The 20,241-nt window shown below is 40.9% G+C and overlaps 1 protein-coding gene across 9 annotated transcripts in view; it reads left to right on the forward strand.

The window, feature by feature from the left end:
- The window catches only part of LOC108429463 (neogenin), a 128,060-nt gene that overhangs the window by 94,105 nt on the left and 13,714 nt on the right, over positions 1-20,241 (forward strand). For 8 of the 9 annotated variants that reach the window (XM_037542954.1, XM_017701205.2, XM_017701207.2 and 5 more), the window contains exons 8-14: positions 8,402-8,627; positions 9,686-9,840; positions 11,172-11,320; positions 11,434-11,572; positions 12,301-12,350; positions 13,066-13,207; positions 16,449-16,559. In XM_037542954.1, the coding sequence (XP_037398851.1) occupies positions 8,402-8,627; positions 9,686-9,840; positions 11,172-11,320; positions 11,434-11,572; positions 12,301-12,350; positions 13,066-13,207; positions 16,449-16,559 (972 nt within the window). The remainder of the gene's footprint in view (positions 1-8,401; positions 8,628-9,685; positions 9,841-11,171; positions 11,321-11,433; positions 11,573-12,300; positions 12,351-13,065; positions 13,208-16,448; positions 16,560-20,241) is intronic. The other variant, XM_037542953.1, reaches the window with a different exon arrangement.

Raw genomic sequence — 20,241 nt, forward strand, 5'->3', positions numbered from 1 at the left:
ACAAAAACAAGCTCTCCCTAGCTGTGCACTAGTTTATCATGCTTGTTTGTCAGGGGAGAGAGAAAAGGAGAGAAAGGCTCACCAGAGTCCTGATAAAGGAGGAGAGTTGTCTTTAATGTTCATGCTGGAAAGGCTCCACTCTTTCCCAGGTTAATAGCTTTTCAAAGCCTAATGCTTCAGTGCTGCAGGCAGAGGTCCAGTCCTAAAAAGGTCTCCCTCTTTCTGACTAAAGGTTTAGAAATCTGAAAATTAGACTTTTATACCACTTAAAAATCCCTCAGAGGTAGATCGGACTTTTCAGTGTGTTCTCGTCCTCTCTATACATAACCTTAATTTATTATGTTTTGATTGTTGAACTAATAAGGGCATAATTTTCATAATGAGATCAAGATATTCTACACCAGGCATGCCTAAACATTTTGTGTTGGAGGCCCAAAGTATAATGTTCTGTTCAGTATTTTTCAACCCGATTCATGTAGCCCACCTGAAGTTTCCACATCTTTGCTCAATTCCAGACTCCAGCAGGCTAGGTCAGACCGAAAAGGTAGAGTTGTCTGGTGGGCTCCAAGGACTGTATTGAGACAGTGGTCTAGATAGAATCCTAAGAGTTCAAACATCCTTTTAAATGGTTTATGATTGGTTTAAAATTTATTGGTGGTTATTAATTAGGTCACCATCACCTGTAAAATCATGACTAAACAGTTATAATGTGTTAATAAAAAGGGCGACAGTGAGCTGTTAGAGGTTTAGTGTTGACAGATGGAGAAGACCGAGTAAGATCAGTAATCGGCAAGACCTGAGGTTTAACAGTATATTTAATATTGAGCTCACTATTTTGCATGCGGCATGTCACTGGTGCTCTTTCTGCTGTATTTAGGTTTAATAGCTGCTTGTAATGTAAATGTTGTTTATGACTTAATTAATAGCCATTCATAATCCCTTTAAAAGGACTGTCTTGTTCTAAGGTACTTTCAAACATTTTAGTAAAAGATCTATTTACTGTGTAGGTTCTTTCATCTTATTTTTCTCCCTGAGGTTAATAGGAATCTTTGGTCTTGTTGAGATGGCTAGCACTTAGTTAACATTTTTAAATGTGTGGATAACTTGTGTGTTTCTGTTTGTCTTTGTGTGTGTGTGTATAGTTGTCTCATGCTGCGACTGCTACTGAGGACAAGGTGTGAAAGCTTTTCACTTCTGCAGCTGGGCTGACACCATAACTTCAGCCTAAGTTACAGAAAGTGATAGTAGTTTTAGAAATGTCTCTTTTTCATGCAGTAATTACAGCAGTGGCAGAGGATTACGTGTGGATTAAATGCAGTTTAAATGGTAAATGTCTTAAGTGTTCATCCTGTGGTTGGTTTTGAAGAGCAGGAGGAGCATTTGTGCTCCAGTATATCTCTGTCTCTGTGTCTCTGTACGCTATATATCTTAAAGATTACAGGCAAAAACCTGTTCACACCAAATCTCTTGACTGGGATTGGATTTTTCTTGAGGCCTGCTCGTGTCTCACACAGGTAGTGATTCCACAGCCCACTGCTACTGCATCAATGAGCAATCAGACGTCACTGAGGCTGTGAATTGGTGCTGATGAGCTGGACTGGGCTGAGGGGAATTTTGAGAGATGGAGGGAATGGAGAGGAGAGAGAAGCGAGAGAGGGAGGGGGGCTAGGGAGTGACTGAGCGGGAGTATGTTTGCTTAAAGAGATGACCGGTTGGCTACACTAGATAAGCTGTCTAGCATGGAAAGAATGCAAAGTAGCATCAGCTACAGCAGCACACAGCACTGGAGCAGAATGAGAGGTGGTCAGGTTATTATAGCAGTGTTTCATAGCTGAGAGAGAGACCACCTGTGCAGATCCTGGTGCAGGGTAGGGACATTTTTTTTTAATATATGAGTATCTTCATATATATAAGGATGACACTTGTACAGTGTCAATGAGTTTTTCTCATTGGGATATTTAAATTACTATTATTTTAAAAATACTGTTCTTTTAAAAACACACGTTTGAACCATACACGCTTAAAATATTCATCCGTAGTGCTGAGCCAAGTCCCAGTCTTCCAGCAGGATGTTTCCTTTGGGAGCCCAGGTGGCCATTAACCCAGCAGGAAGAGCCACACATCCCTGCCTGCCCCTCACCACATTTCTCTTCACTCTCCATTCCACCCTGATGACCATGATGATGGAGGCCAACACCATTTCATCAATATTTCCTTCATTACCATGCCTTAAATATCTATAGCTGTAATACAGACGTAAATATGTTTTGGCTGTTGGGGGGCCTAGAGACATGTCTATTTTCTGCTCCTGCTGCTTTTTCCTGTGATAACACCATCCTGTGGTTTCCAGGTAATGTATAACAGGTTATGCAAACTGTCTGTCAGACGCACTTCTGACCATGTTGCCCATCGCAGCCGGGTTCCTGGCTGTGGTTTCACATTTACTAATGCTTTGCAACACCTTGCCTCTGGGCTTCACCCAAGTGCTTATAACTTCAAGCTCTGACAGTCTAGTCAGAGGCTGTCAAAACCAGGTCTATTGCCGTGTCTTAAAGCAGAGTTATGTAAGCTGAAAGCCCATCCAGACCTGGTCTAACTCTCACTTATTTTAAAGCTTGTATAGATAGCTTCTTCAAACATGGATCCAGTCTGCTCTTGGGCTAAACTGTAGTATAAGGTGAGTGACCACTGAAAAACCTTCTCAGTCCAGGCTTAGGAATAAGTTTTGTCTAGGGAACAGTCTTGTGTCAGGCTGTATCAGAGTGTCTGTTTCAAAGGTTTCAGAGTCAGAGCATCAGCCTAGGATCCTTTATTTTCAGCCCTTTGTCTGTGAAAAGGAAATATAAAATCAGAGCTTTTGGAGTGGAAGATGTTTCTCCTTATTGTAACTCAGAATGAATGCACTTTATTACATTGGGATTCATATTATTATAATAATATCTACACTACTATTCAGAAGTGTGGAATCACTTGAAATGCATCAACTTTATTTGTTTCAGCAACTTTAAGTTTATTTTTATTTGCAATTCATAAGCAAAACATGGAGTCATTTACAAAATGAAAATGGACAAACATTTTATAAGAAGCTGAAGTAAAAAGTAAGTAAATAAATAAATAATAAATATGCTTAAATGTGTCATGTTAATAGCTTAGGTCATTTTATATGCTACTTTGGGGGTTTTAAAATTGTAAATTAGAGATCAAACCTTTTTAGATCAATTATTCAGCATTTTGGGATCAATAGGAATTTGTGACATGATAAACCATATGGAGACAGAGACACACACACACACACACACACACTTGTCCTGTTATACTTGTGGGGACTTCAATAGGTTTCTGTTGATTTTTCTATTACTCTAGCAAAATAATAATACATGTACACCTAACCCTGACCTCATCCAAAAGGCAATATTTCTGCTCTTTTAGTTTTTAAAAAAAATATTTAATTTGTCATTAAAACAAAAAATGTTCGAGTGAGGGCCAGCAAAATGTCATCACTTGAGAAAAATGGCTTATTTTTCTATCATTGTGAGGATGGATTTTTTTTCACAAGTATAGCAAGACAAGAACACACACAGTTATTTTTAGAGCACCTTAATTTCTAATGTTATACAGCTTTCTCATTTTGCTTGATTATTGGGGACACGTCTCTGTTCATTAATCCGGACACATATTGAGAACCTATTTGAATGTTTTTCAACATTTCCTGCCACAAAATTGGTTATATTTTATTAAAAACTGTGATTATCAGTGATTTACTTTTGAAGGGCAGTAATGTCTAATCAACATTTGATTTTTGGAGAGATACTCTTTGCTATTGCATGAAGTCATGTGGAGGGTAACAGCAATCAGACAGACATTTGATGAGTGTTAAAGAGACACAGTGCTGAGATTTAGTCCCGAGGAGCATCTGCCACTCTGAGATGTCATGTTTATATTTCATTGTTCGACATCAAGGTCTAAGACCTCTCCTGTAGGTATCACAAGTGTCTATGAACATGTGGAGCTTATTCTATTTGAGTTCCGTCTCATCTAATCTTTAATGTGGTTTCCCGATCATGATAAAGTATGCCATCTTCAAACGTTCTCTCTCTCTCTCTCTCTCTCTGATTAAACCTATTGTGATATGAGCCCTCAACAAACCTGCCGCTCTCTCACTACTATGCATTACAGTTGTATTGTATATAATAATTTTTTCCATTATTATTTTAGTGCGTATCTTATAATATCTAAGAATAATATCCCAGCATCCCACCCCTGTACTTACTCATTTCCTGAATGTTGTTATTCCCTTTGAAGAGCAGAGTTAATGCCCCCCTGCAGTGGCGGCACTGTGGGGGGAATCAGTGTATATATAGCCCCAGAAGCATTATCATTAGGGTGTGTATCCCCCTCCACCCCACACACCCATCCATTACCTTGTATTATAGGGCCATTAACAAATAGAGTTACTGATATTAAAGGGAATGTAGTGAAGCATAGGCAGTGCTGTTACAGTTCTGTGGAATGCATTGGCGTGGCCAGCCCCACTGTGCTATGGTTATCTTTTGGGCTGGACTTTGTCCTATGTGGCCTAGTGTCTTTCCCCTGCTGTTCTGTGACGTGGTTTATGAGAAATGTGTACCGGGAAAGAGTGCCCTTGTGGTACGTGCTCGCCAGGTGTTTGACGTGGGCAGCTCTCGCTCTTTTGCGGCCTTCCTGAGGATGTAGTGGATTTAGCCAGCTCAGACTGGATTTGGATTTTTTTGTAACTTGGTTCGTGACCTAGTTGGACGAGAAGAATACCGCTTTGATTATGTCCATAATTAGCTGTACTTAATTAAGGTATTTTTTTAAGATTTGAGACTTTCCCTCTACTGTATTTTAAAGTAAATTATCCTTCTCTTTTACTCCACCACTGAGCTGTATAAGGAACTGGCCCAGTGATCATAACCAGTATGTATGAGTAACAAAAGAAGTTCTGAATTATTAAAAATTAAGTTTCTAAGTTTTAACTAAATCATTTTTTTTGTAATCAGACAACAAAGTTAGCCCATTATGTTTTTTTGTATCTACACCATCTATTTCACTATTTGACAGTACTTTTAAGTTTATAATAAATAAAGAATAGAGGACTTTTACTGGAGTTTTTTTTTTTGCATAGATTATTTTAATGTACCATATGATCTCATGTGGTTTGTGGTTTAATGTCATTAACTGCATTTATATGCTCTTAATAATCCGCTTCAGAAAATCTGGTTTTGTCAGTAAACTGATCAACACGTTTATGTGCACTAATCAGGTAATGGGGAAACTCTGGGTTAACATGAGTCAGACAGTAATTGGATTTTTAACTCACTGAAGATGTGACAAACATAATGTAACACTCAAAGTTCATGTCATGGCTTTTTTTTTTTTAAATAACACGCCATTTTACGTAAAAATATGACCATACATTATCTGTAAGATGAAGCATTTAATGTTTAATATGTCTCATTTCGTCAGGCATGTAGTTGGTTTCAGTGTCACTCCAAAGAGTTTTGCTGCCATTTCACGGCAACGCTGTTTGCTTATTTCTGGTACCGCCGTCTGTTTTTGCACATGTGCAGAAATCTGAAATAAATCTGATTAAGAGTTTACATGCGCCAATAAATCTGACTACTGAGCTAAAATCCAGCTCTCTTTCTTGGATATTTCAATCGGATTTCTAGACCTTAGTCCGATCTAAGAAATCGGAGTATGCTGTTTACGTGACCATTTGAATAATCAGATAATTCCAGAAAGTCAATTATGATTTGCATTATTGAGTTGGATTATTGAGATGTAAACGCGTTCACTGTTTGGTCAAACTAAAGAATTTTCATTGTGGAATTCGGTTTGTCTAAACCCACAAGCTTAGTGTCCACAAACAAATTGTGAGCGGGCAGTAAGTGAGCTCCTGACCCTGACAAACCAGACCCTGCTGTCAGTACAATGTAATTATGACCATTTTAAAGAGAATGTAAATTGTTGCCCACAAGTGGATCTTAAACCTGAACCGTTTTTGACGAAAGTGCAGTACTTCTTATACAGAACTCATGGAGAACTTTGTGGGTTCGTTTAGAGCTTCAGAGACTGACCCACCCATAGCTACTCTTGTCTTATTCACTATAGCCAGCTCTCTGTGTCTGATATCAAGATGTCAACGTGGCTGAAATGAAGACTGGACTGTGCTGTTAAGGATGGCCTGTCCTGCTTCTTGCTGTTTCCAGCGTGGCTCTGTCCCACTCAGTGAGAGGAGAGGAGCTCCACTCTGAGCTGTAGTGCCCAGCCTTGCGTGTGACAGGCTCCAGCTGGCATCAGATGGGCATTTCACTGCCAAGCGCTTCAGGCTGGCAACCACCTCGCCTAGCTATCGCTCTCCCCGTCACAGAGCTGCCATGCTGTCCCTTTGGCACACACATTCATTCATGCAGTGAGATGTAGCCTACATGAAGGGCAATCCCTTAACACCCTCTCTGAGTCACTCTGAGGCTCCTGGGGGAAATGTTTCTAGAGCTGCGTTTTAGCATCACAGCCTCAGGTTTGCCTGGGTTTAAAAGGTCTCTTTCTGGCTCTTTCAACTTCATCCCATTTAGTGTTGTCATTATCAGTGTAGTACTAATTGTCTGTACTAATCTGTATGACCAGTTCACCATCTTCTATTTTAAGAGTGGTCAGAGTTGTAAGAATGAAGGCCAAGCAATAAAAACTGGCATAAAGTGGAACTTCACCAATTTTTCAACTCTTCTGCATAAATAAATCATTAAAATGTAAACATATTCATTCAGAGTGGTTTGATGAGAAATACTCCTTTGTAGAGAGTCAGAATTGTTTACAGTGGTGGTGATAGAAACCAGACGTCTGAAGAATTGAATGGCTCTAAACACCCCCTTACAGAAAGGCATTACATGAAATGGTCACAAACATGCCGCCTGATGCCTGAGACGTTGTTGCATGAAAATTGTGAAAAGTTGTTGACCTACAGTGTATTCCGTTCATGGAGGAGATGCAGATACTCTTCTTTTCTTTTCGTTTTGGATTATTAATCTTTAACTCATTGATAGAAGAAAGATTCAGTAGTAATTTATTGGAAAAAGTTAAAAGCTATGTTTTCTTATGTCACATTATGTTGCCAAAAATGCTTATGAATAGGTGTGTCCAACAGGCTTTGCGTTGTGCATTATCATCATGCAAATATTGTTGCTGATTCTTCAAGGCCATTTTTTATTTATTTTAACCAGTTTCAAACAAGTTTAATCATGTAATTGTGACTGCCCCAAACCTTATTGCACTGTATTTCTTTTTATTCTGATTCAGTATCGCAAACTAGTAGAGATCGCTTCTATCATCTTATGCAAACCTTCATACGTTTGTTGCAATGGCAATTCAGTATTGTGATGCTGATGAAATCACAATGCATCCCCCAGCTTTACTCCATTCACACGCATTGTGCCCCCCACTCTGTGCTTTACCCCTGATGCTGGTTGCTGCTTTGAGCTGTGCTGTGGGCCCTGCTCTTATCTGCCTGACTGCCTGCATCCTGGCCCATCCTTCTGCAAATGAACATAATGAATTGCCTCGAGTATTCACCATGCGTCGTTTTCTAGTCTGCCGCGCCTCCAAGACAGAAAATGGGCTAGTCAGTATTCAGTGTGTTACAAGCTAGAGTGCACATCTCTATCTGAGTGTTCATGGACTGGCTGGATGTGACTGCTCCTATTAGGAATGATATAGAGAGCTTTAGCTCCACTGATTCAAGTAATGCACTCAGACATATAAAGTAAGGCCAAAGGAACAAAGGAGTAAAAGGGCAGCCTATGTTTTCTCTGTGCAGAGCAGACAGCACAGTTCATCTCAAATTTTCAGGCCTGAGTTTCGGATGAAAATACAACTTGCTCTTAGGCTTTTTGTGATGGCTTCAGCAAATCTTCACCATTTAAAATTCATTTTAGTTGCACCAAATGCTTTCAGTTCTGTTGTTATCAGTGGAAAAGAAAATAAATGGTTTCTGTTGCTTTTAAATGTAATGTCAGCATCAGATATGACCACAAAATTCATATTGTGCTGACTGATTTTGTTAAAGACGTTCCCTCTCATCAGTGCTGTAGTTGTTTTTGCTTGCCTATTGTGGGCGTTCTGCATGCCAGCCCACTGTATATTAGCTCCATCTCCTGCGCTCTTGCTCCATTGTAAATTTGGTGTTTTTCTTTTATGTCTTTTGTGGTGGAATGTTTGTGTTTTTGTTTTTTTGCGTCAATTTTATTATGTTCTTTTTCTTTTTTCTATTTTTCTCACCCTCCTTTCCTCCCCTGCCTCTGTATATATAATTTACCCTCCCTGTTTCCCCTCCAACCTTCCTGTCATGTTGATCCTCCTCCCCTCCCTTCATGTACCCAAGACATTGCCCTCCCCACTTCCACTGTCCCCTCACTGACCAGTGCCACTACTGACCATGTAGCCTCCGGTTTGGGGGAACGCTTGGGCCCTACCCCCTCGCCCCCACGGGACGTTGTGGCTTCACTGGTCTCCACCCGCTTTATCAAGCTGACCTGGCGGCTGCCGGCCGAGCCACATGGAGAAAACATCACTTACTCTGTCTTCTACAGCCTCGTTGGCTCCAGCAGGTAGACACCTTGAAAATGTTAAAGAATCATTAGTGTGATAAACCCATAACCATGTGATAAAAGGCTTAGACAACACAGGGTGTGCGAAGTGGCCCAAGTCATGATGTCAGATGTATTTTTCCATATTAGTTTATATTAATAATTGTCACTAAATATTAGGTGCATTACATAATTTTTTGCATTTTGAATTTAGATGTTTATTTTTTTATTTATATAAAAACATGTATTACCAACATAGAGCATAAGATGAGTGTAAATAAAAATAGAAATAAAAATCTATGTTTGCCAGGCCTTTACATTCAACGTGCATCATTTTTGCTCTTCATATTTTCAATACTGTAAATGACTAGCTAACCATCCTACATGTTTTTGCTGTCATGAGTGAACAGCTAGACTTCTTGTACCTCCCCATCTAGCGAGTATAAGCCCCAGCTAGAGTACTGAAAGAGACATTACTGTAATGCCAGATAAGAGAAACAGACTGGCATAGTGATCATAATCAAGTACCTCAAATATACATCATCGGTATCAGACAAGACAAAAGTCTGATTTTGATTATTATTGTCATTAGGGATGGATAGATCATTCATTTTGATGTCAGATTCTGATTCATTTTTAAGCCAAATTAGCAAATGGCTGATTTTTATTAGACTTTATCTGAAGATCACTCTGTATGGGGTAAATAAACCCATGAAACACATTTGCAGTACTTTTTTTTAACCAAATTTGCAAAATTAACAATGTAATTTGCTCTTTAATGGGATAAACGGGCATTTTTTACTTTTAAATCCGTTTCCTATTTAAATAACATCAAATATATAAAGTGCAGCTCACTATTTAGCATGGGGAGTAATGCAAAATTGTGCTATGACATTTTGGTACAGGTGTAGCAGCAGCATTCAAATAGAGCTTGAGTGCACTTACCTGGCTCACTTTATTTACATAATGAAAGCGCAACAGAGATCTCCCAATCTCCCCGATTTCATTTGTGCCTCCCAGGCCTAGTTTAAGCTTTTATTGCTGAGCTAAAGATGCTGTTCCTCTTCTCAACTCCACAGGGAGCGTGTTCAGAACACCTCAGCTCCGGGGGAGATGCAGGTCACCATCCAGAACCTCATCCCTGACACCAAGTACACTTTCAGGGTGGTGGCTTCCAACAGAAACGGCCTGGGTGAAAGCTCAACCCCCCTTACAGTGGCCACCCAGCCTGAAGGTAGGAGATAAACACACAGAGACACAGATTCAGTCTGTAGCCCTCACACATATTACCACAAACTGCTGAAGCAGGGCCAAGTCCGTGGTCTCCCTTCTGACACTATAGCCCTTCCCTCTAGAGTTGAACAGGACCTGTTTGTGTGCTGAGACAGAGTCTGCCTGCCTGTTCATTCAAACCAAGCTGACCGGCATACTAAAACTGAGCTGAGCAAACCCAGGGGCTTTGCAGGCACCTTCAGACTGAAGCCTGCTCTGTTCCAGTGCTCCTTTTGGCAAGGTCTGCCCTATGTGTGTGGGGTGAATATTGAATATTCAGACAGTTGTGCACTCAACCTGTCTGGTATTGAAGCGTCACTCAACAGCATTAAGGGTGATTTATAATGTATTAAGCTTTAGTTGCTTTGAGGGCGTTGCTCTTTATTCTGGGTCGTTGTAGTGTTTGCTGTAATAGCAGGCCACTCTTGGATACGTCCAGCAACACTAGCTGTTCCTGAGAGATTGATGAACCTGGCTACATCACACTAGTTGTTCTGTTCATCAAGTAACCTAAATCATCACACAATAAACACAAAGGCGAAGGTATCCAGGTGCAGGGCTGCTTGCTATGGATTAGTTTTCTTCTTTGTTGACTTAAAACAGCAGCAGCCAATACTGTTGATTCTAGGTCAGCACTCCAACATGGAGATACTTTTTGGAATACCAACAGTGAACTACAAAACAATTTCCATAGTTATCAGGAGTGGAAATCTCTTCTGTAAGCTAGCTGTGCCTTGGTTGCTGTGGATTTTGCACCACTTTCCGTGTGAGATGTCATTATTCAAAGGAGCCTGCTGTGGTGGGAGGAAATGTGTCATCTTTTGCCTCAGCGCACTGTAAAGTTTCACTACTGAGCAAAACAAGCAGTTGAACAAAAGAGATGTAAGGCAGAAAGTAGACCTGTAACAAGTCAAAGTTTGGTGAATGCATGTGCTTTGAAGAAGCTGGGTTCAGCTCCTGTAATTAGCCTCATCTGAGATGAGTGAGCAGCTGTTGCTCATCCAGATAATCTATATTGAGAAGACCCTTTGTCAAAACTGCTTTGGAACCTCTGATTGGTGTATACTCAGGATGGTTACAGACAGACAAAACTAAATTTTAGAATCCCTTTACAATATTTTGTTTGTGAAGATGGACAACAGATCATATTTAGTAACACAGTGCTTTTTTGTACCTTCTGAATTCAGATGTTTCCTTGCTTGGTCTGTCTGTGAATATCATTGTTCTGTCAATTTTAATCTACTGGGTTTAAGTAGCTTCTGAAAAGTGCGCTCCATCATCTCGTCATTCCAGTGCAGGTCCCAGGACCTGCCCCCAACCTGCAGGCAGTGTCTGTCACATCCACCTCAGTCATTCTGACCTGGGAGAGACCAGTCACCGGCAATGGGGAGATTCAGACCTACAAACTCTACTACAGTGAGAAGGGACAAGACTCTGAGCAGGTAAGACCCAAAAGATCCATGTGATGTACAGTACTGGATTTTTGAAGATGTGTCTTCCAAACTTTTCTGAAGACTTTGGCTTTATTTATTCTTGTGCTGTTTCTCTTTCTCAGGACATGGATGTTGTAGGCTTGGCATATACAATGACCGGGCTAAAGAAATTCACAGAATACAGTTTCAGAGTGGTCGCTTACAACAAGCATGGCCCCGGAGTCTCTACAGAAGACTTGACCGTTCAGACCCTCTCTGATGGTTTGCATCCCTATAATTAGTTTGGTTTGCATCCCTATAATAGTTTGGTATTACATGGTTTAAGCCACTTTAATCTCTGTGTACTTTGCATGCAGTTATTTACTATTCTTATAATGTTTTAGTATCAAAGTAAATATTACAGTATTTCACAGACAAGACCTTGTCACTCAGTTTGCTGTAGCACAGCACATAAGCTAATCTAATTAACCCAGTTAAGTGAGCACACATTATGTGCACAAACTGGAAGATGCAGCATATTGTTTACTGAATGCTCTTTACTCAGGCTGAAAGGTAAGATGGGGTTGTCACAACAGGACCTCAGGGAAAACAGGCTAAGTGTGGCAGGTGGCGTTCTGCAGTTCTTAAAAAGGGAAAAACCTGAGAACAAAAGAGACAGTTTAATGAAGAAAATCGTTATAAAGGACAAGCTGTTTCTAAGCACATTCACACTCAAACACACCCTCTTGCTCACTCTCTCTCACCTGCATTCACTCAGGAGTAGTATTATTTTTGCATGGATACCTGCTAATGTCTCGCCAGGGAATAATGATCCCCAAAGCTTTATTTAGAAAGACAACAGAATCCCAAAATAAACTCCCAGCATAGATGAAGTTCTGTGTATAAATTTGTTATTTGAGCCCAGATATGAGCTGCCATATAATGAGCAAAATACTGTTCTTCATGCTCTGCTGTAAAAGTGTTTCTCACTGTTTTACCTGTTTGTGCAGTACCAAGCGCAGCACCTCAGAACCTGTCTCTCGAAGTCCAGAACTCAAGGGTAAGTGGTGCTATGTGCAGCACACTGTGTTTCCATTTTTTGACATAATTTGAAATGATCAGCTGCCCTTTACATTGTGTGCAGTTTTCCTAATAAATGGACCAATAGAAATGCTTAAATTGAATATAATAGAAATGCACTTGAAATATAATCTATTTACATTTATTTACATTGAATGTTAAGGATGTTTCCTTCTCCTGTAAAGTTATTGTTTTAGAGATGCAATACAAGGTTTTGATCTGACGGTGAGAATGCAAAATAGGATCCAAACCAAAGGTAGTAGCTCAGACTTTTAGCAATGGATGTCTCATCTAACTAATGTACCAAGTTCCATTAACATTTGTTTCAAGCTGCTTATTAAGATCTGAGAGTTCATTGATTTCTTCACACCCTTTGGCCTAAGCTTAACTGCCTTGCTAGTTCCCATTGGCAGTTTTAGATTTTAACCTCAAGGCAAGTGTATTTTTAATATCAGATTATTTGCCTGAGTATAAAATTAATATCTCTTGATAAGCAATTTTAATTCTACTTAATTTCTGCTATATTCTCTTGTCATTAGAGAGCTAAGCTGAGCTGGGTAAGACTTGGTATTAATTCAGGTAAAACGGTGGTGTTCTTATTTGTGAGGAAGTGAACCTCACTCTTTTAGGATGTGGTGTATTCAGCTTTATCTCCTGTGTTTTTTTGTTTTTTGTTTTTTTTTCCTAAACCCCAGAGCATTATGGTTCGGTGGCAGCCGCCTCCTCTGGGCTCTCAGAATGGTGAATTGACGGGCTATAAGATCCGCTACAGGAAGGGAGGGAGAAAAGGAGAGGCAGCTGAAATCATGACTACTCAGCTCTCTCAGCTTATTGATGGTGAGTAATACAAATTCTACCTGTCGTGCCAGAATCAAAAGCATGTATATACTTTCATTTTAGTTTTATTTCCTGTAAACTTGCTGAAAGTTCTGAAAACAGAAAAGGTTGAAGCAGTCACCAATAATCTTTTTTTGTGGGCTCTCTTCTGTTTTTTGGGGGTTTGAGCAGTGTGAGGATATGGGTGCCTTGTTAATGTTTTGGTATTTATTCTGAGCATGTGATCTCTGATGAGCATAAGAGTTGAGCAGGAGAATGCCAAGAATTCAGTATGTGCAGAGAAGGAGAGCCACAGCAGAAAGTCAGCACTGAAGTGTGAAAACAAGATTGGGTATAAATTAGTGGATGAGTAATAGGGGTTTAAAAATACATCAGTGCATCCGAAGGTGGTGATTAAATGAGTTTTAGAATTAGAAGTAATTATATTTTCTATATTTCACTACTGTGTTTTACTGTGTACTGTGGCATTTCTCCAGTGACATTTATGCGTTCACTGTATCAAATTGAATCAAATCATGGTTAAATCAGAGATTTTGCGATGCAAAATCATTATGGGGGCAGTGATTTATACCATTAGGTCCTATTAGGCAAGTGTATGTATGTCTGTGTGTCTGTGTATATATAAAAAATTATATATATATATATATATATATATATATATATATATATATATATATATATATATATATATAATTTTTTTTTTTTTTTTTTCTCTGATATACCCTCACGCACTGATGTTTTGTCAGCTTTCTGTTTACCGGCGAGCGCCTAGTGGCCGGGCAGCCCGTGTAACCTGGCCAGGCTCAGCTCGAAGAGGCAACTTGGGGGTACCATGTGGGCCCACCACCCGCAAGGTCCAGCATGGAGGAGCAGTGCAGTGTTGCACAGGCAGTGGGAGATTGCGGGGGGCCCTTGGTGGCCTAGGCCCTTGCGGTAGAAACTGGCTATTGGCACGTGGAATGTAACCTCACTGGGGGGGGAAGGAGCCAGAGCTTGTGTGGGAGGTTGAGAGGTACCAACTAGATATAGTTGTCTATATAGTGTCTGCTCTGGAACCAAACTCCTTGATAGAGGTTGGTCCCTCTCCTACTCAGGGGTTTCACAGGGTGAGAGGTGCCAGGCATGGGGATTGGGGATACTCATGAGTCCCCGGCTGGCGGCCATGCAGTTGGAGTTTGTCCCGGTAGACGAGAGGGTCGCCTCAAAAAAAAAAACCTCTGACTGTTGTGTGTGCTTATGCACCAAACAACAGGTCAGAGTATTCGGCTTTCTTGGAGCGAGTGGGCAGGGTTCTGGAAAGGGTCCTGACTACAGACTCCATAGTCTTAATGGGGGGCTTCAGTGCTCATGTTGGCAATGACTGGGAGACCTGGAGAGGCGTGATTAGGAAGAAGGCCCTGCCCGATCTAAACCTGAATGGTGAATTGTTATTGGACTTCTGTGTCAGGCATGGATTGTCCATAGTGAACACAAAGTTCGAACACAAGGATGGACACTTGGGTAAAGAGAGGTGCTAAGCTGTCAACTGATCACCATCTGGTGGCGAGTTGGATCAGATGTCAAGGAAAACTGATAGTCAGACCCGGTAGGCCCAAGCGAATGGTGAGGGTGTGCTGGGAACGACTATTGGACGCCCCTGTTTGGAATGATTTTAACTCCTACCTCTGGGAGAGCTTTTTTCATGTCTACCAGGGAGGTAGGGGATATGGAGTCTGAATGGACCCTGTTCAAAACGTCCATTGTGGAAGCTGCCAGGCATAGCTGTGGCCAAAAGCTTGTGGGTGCCTGTCACTCCATTTCCCTGGTGGAGGTCACTGAGGTAGTTTGCAAGCTCTTCAGTGGCAAGGCACCAGGGGTGGATGAGATTCATCCGGAACTGCTTAAGGCTCTGGATATTGTGGGGCTGTCGAGGCTGACGCGCCTCTGCAATATTGCATGGACCTCAGGAACAGTACCCTTGGACTGGCAGACTGGGGGGGTGGTCCCCCTTTTTAAGGTGTGTGCCAACTATCGGGGGATCACACTGCTCACCCTCCCTGGGAAATCTATGCCAAGGTGCTGGAAAGGAGACTCCAACCAATTGTTGAACCTGAGATTGAGGAGGAACAATGTGGATTCCGTCCTGGCCGTGGAACAATGGACCAGCTTTTCACCCTCTTGCGGATTGTTGAGGGGGCATGGGAGTTTCCCAACCCAGTCTATATGCGTTTTGTGGATTTGGAGAAGGCTTATGCCCGGGTTCCCCGAGATATCTTGTGGGAGGTCCTCCGGGAGTATGGGGCACCGGGACTACTACTCCGGGCCATTCGATCGCTGTACTCCCAGAGTGACAGCTGTGTTCATATACTCAGCATTAAGTAAGACGGGATCGTGAGATCGGCCGCAGGCTGGGACAGGCGGCAGCAGTAATGCTGTCACTGTACTGGACTGTAGTGGTGAAGAGGGAGCTGAGCCATAAGGCAAAGCTTTCTGTTTACTGGTCGGTCTACATCCCGACCCTCACCTATGGTCATGAGCTGTGGGTAATGACTGAAAGAATTAGATCGTGAATACAAGCAGTGGAAATGAGCTTTCTTCGTAGGGTGGTGGGCTACACTCTATTTGATAGGGTGAGGAGCTCAGCCATCCGGGAGGAGCTCGGAGTAGAGCCGCTACTCTTCCGCATTGAGAGGAGCCAGCTGAGGTGGTTGGGGCATCTGATTCGGATGCCCCCTGGACGCCTCCCAGTGGGGGTAGCAGGGGACAGGGTCATCTGGGATTCTCTGCTTTCCCAACTGCTACCGCTACCCTATCTGGATTAAGCGGTCAACGACGATGATGATGATGATGATGATGATGATGGTGGTGGTGGTGGTGGTGGTGGTTGTGTGTGTGTCTGTGTGTGCATGCGCGCATATATATATATATATATATATGTATATATATATATATATATATATATATATATATATATATATATATATATATATATATATATAATACGCAATATATTTTGGACCGTTTCAATTTTAGGCGAAGAGGTAGTGGCCAGATTATGCAAAAAGTGGAGAGACAAGGTTTTTGCGCAACTGTGTAGTTTGTTTGTATGATAGTATGTTCTTAACAACTTGCCAAGTTAAATTAAATGTTAAATAAAATATAAAACATACATATATCTCTAATAAATAATGATCATACTGAAAAGCTGAGAAAAGATGACCGGCAGTTAACCATCTGTTGATGTGTCTGTGTCTTACTATAGGTTTGGAGAGAGGGACTGAATACTCATTCCGGGTGTCGGCCACTACGGTGAACGGAAGCGGCCCAGCCACAGAGTGGCTCACAGGCGAGACCTTCGAGAGTGATCTGGATGGTAAGAGAGATGCAAACCCAAGCTGTGGAGAGTCAGAGAGAGTTAAAACTGCTACTTCAGCATGTCCAGGTGTAGACCTCATTTATTGAAAGATTTTTCTCCACTCTCTTAACTTGGGCATTGACTAAATATGTCACCAAAGGTTTTGTTTGAACTTGGACGAGGTCCTTACTCCACTTTCCTTCCCAGTAGACGTTAGCGTGAAAGTGCTGTTATTGATCGCTTTGCAGGCTTGTCTGGCCTGGATGAGGCCTGGGAGATAAGAGAGTTGGAGATTATTAAACACAGATCAAACAGGAGCACACAGATAGACTGTAGCTCATCAATACTGAAAGACACGCTGAATAATTCAGCTCTTCCTCTGTGTACTGGAGGAGTCTATAAGAACCGGCTCGAAGGTGAGTGACTGTGACAACCACTGCTCTGCTCTGAGACCTCAGTGCAGTCAAGCCACTGCGATGGGCTGATAAATCTTTTAATTCAGGGATGATGCTGATGACCTTGCTGGAACCATAGAATGATTTGTATCTTTAGTATAAGGGCTACCAGATTTGACTAAGATGTCATATTGGCTGAGGGATACATGTTGGAATTGTGCTAACAAATCACATGGGAAAAGCTTGATACTTTTATGGGGCATGGGTGAAGGTTCTACACACCTGCTGTGCTTGTGATTTGTCAGAAAGCTCATATAGCATGCATCACGATGAGCTGAATGTGGGCAGCGTGCCTACACAGCACACTGTACAGATTTCTAAAATATGTTATGGTAAATGAAATGCAGCGTGTTGTGTCCTTCTTGGAATATCACTGAGCCCTTTTTGGCTGAGAAACAAACGATTAAAGTCGTCTGCCGTGAGATGTCAGAATCTAACTACAATTTATTGTCTTTACAATTTTTTGTCTTTAGCTTACATGCCAGCATTTAGTGATATAATTAAACTATTGAATGGAAATTGCATACATAATATTGACTAACTCAATATCTTTTGGTAATTAACTTTTTCACCTCCCTATTTTAGATGTTATTAATGCAAAGACGTGTGTTCGTTGGATGCTGCTGAGGTTTATGGCTGTTTCTTGTCTAAATTGCTTAAGCGCTGTCTTAAATGGTGCATGTACTGTCATGCAGTCCACCTCTGCATGTGCACATGAAGACCACCAGGCTGTAGGGTGTACCATTTTCTTATTTTGTCGATCAGTGGGCTGCTCACTAGCTCTGTCTGTGCCCTCTATGATCCCACACTGTGGTCTTTGGCAAGGACTGCTATGATGTGGAGAGGTAGATATACAGATGTGAATTAAAATGCATTTATTTATTACTTTAACTTGTCAATAAAGCTGCATTGTGCTAGTAAGCTTAATCAATCCTCTGTCTCAAGAGTCCATCCGGAATGCACATGTAAACACCCTGAAGGTCTCTTGACCAACAGGTTTATACAGACAAAGTGTGGCAAACAGCAGGGGCTTAAGTCACCATTCGGGACTGGGCTATACGCTTAAAGCGACTTGTTCTCATAGCACCCCCTGCTGGAGGAAGTTAAGACTGCTAGGTGGGAGTTCCATGTGCTTTACATATTTAAAGAACAAAGTGTGTTTTCTGTGGTTATATCGCAGCCACTCTGAATTTCAGCTATTGGAGAGTATTTTATAATTATACAAGTTTTTTTAGATTATTTTTCTAGCTGTTTAAAATTAAATTAGTCCTCTAGTCCTCTCAGTTCTCCCAACAGTGATTATTGTCTTTGAAGCATTGTAATATTATTATGCTAATTTAACAACAGATGTAAAACAACAAAGTATATATATTTAAAAAAAAACTATTTCTTTTGAGTTTTTGGTTTCTGTGTCCTGAATTTCAGTTTTGGAATTTTTATTTGCAGCTTCACTAGTAATAATATAATAACATATTGTGTAGCCTTTTTGACCTAGAATTTGTGTGTATTTGGAACCTTTTACTATATGGAGAACCTTTTTTCTGCAAAGCTATCAAAATTTATTCAGGCTATTGTTTGCTTTCACATGTTCTGAAACATCTGTTTCAGAGTGAAGTGTTTCCCCTCACTAGAACCCCACAAGTGTCCCTGACACCATTCTAACATATATTCTTGATTTCGGAGTGCAGGCCAAATGCTGTCTTCTTTATGGGAAGAGTCATTAAAAATACAAGACTGCCATTTCAATGTAACAAGTCCTATAATCACAAAAGCAGAATTGAAAGAAATTGAGACAAAGTGCTGCCGTTGTAACGGTTTGCTGGTTTTAAAAGTTCAGATTCCTTTCAACCATGTTCAGAGTGAAATTACATTCGATCAGATTTCATTGCAGAAATGAGAACTGGTGGAACTGAGGCTGTCGTGGTGGTTGTTTTTCATTGTAGCTGAAAGATTTCAGCTTTCTGTTCAAAGAAAGTGTTTTATTCCTTATCCCCACTTTCTTATTCATGCTTCTCATAAGGCGTCAATTCAAAGACAAACTGAAGTAGGGAGGATAAATAATAATACGCGTTTCAGCCGATTAGGACAGCTAAGTTGGATTAATAACTGGCTGTTTTTTGCCACTCATAATAGGACAAGACATCTGGGATGAACCAGCTAGTGCGTTTGTTTTGATTGAGCCGTTCTCTCTGTATTCATGACTCTCATAAGCTTGTTTGTAGCTGTTGAAATGGGACAGCAAAGTGTTACTTGAATTAGCTCTGCGAATATGATGACCTTTGAAACAATTAACAAATTTAATGGTTCCAAATCTGGGAGGGTTTGAAGGCGGTGATATGCCAGGCTGTGTATATTCTAAAATGCATGTGTGCAGTTCTTTAGATGGACTGGAGTGAAATTCTGCAGCTTCAGTGATACAGCGTACAAATGTCCGTGTAATGTAAGCCTTTCTTTTAAGTTGTACCAAAAATAAATTGAGGCATTTCTCCACACTTATGCCAATTTCCTTGCAAACGGTGCGATTATGAATTAATTTTCGAAGCTGTAAGTTTCTCGTACATGCTCTGCACCCATGCTTCTGTGATACATATAAATGCTTCTCCATTTATTTTACCTCTTTGCTTTGAAGTTGCATCTCTTCCTGCCCCCGAGGTGATAGTGGTTAGAGAAGAGTCGTCCCTGTGCACCAGGTTTAGGAAACCCCACTGATAGAAGAAATGAGCCCAGTTCTGCGAGGCCAGAGAGGAGACTGCACTTGGCTTCTCTCCTTTTATTAGAGCTGATCTGCTGACAGACTGCTGGAGCTGGAGACTGAATGTTTTTACTCCATCCTCAGGGGAATAGCAGGAGGAGCTGCTGGAAAGGGAGCGTGCAACAGAGACACTCACTAATAGGCTTGAATGATTTGACAATATTATTGCCATGTCAAAAGTCCTGACCAGTGTTTTTTTTTTTTCCCCCACTTCTGCTTTTCGTCCTGCAACTTTGCCACTTTATTATGTGTGCATGTTTAAAACCCCAGGCAATGTAAATCCATGTTTTTTTTTCTAATTGGGTTAATCTTGCTTAGGCAAACTGTATACACATACAGTGCATGCACTGTGAATAACATTCCAGTGTCCATTTAAATGGTCGATACATTTTGCCAAATTTCTCACTTTTTGGTGTAAACTGGGTAGTCCTAATCATTACCCCCACTAGTCACAAGGCTTTAAATTTAAATCTAACAAAATTCTATATTTAAA

This window comes from Pygocentrus nattereri, chromosome 11 (genome assembly GCF_015220715.1).
Source record: "Pygocentrus nattereri isolate fPygNat1 chromosome 11, fPygNat1.pri, whole genome shotgun sequence".
Taxonomy (NCBI): Eukaryota; Metazoa; Chordata; class Actinopteri; order Characiformes; family Serrasalmidae; genus Pygocentrus; species Pygocentrus nattereri.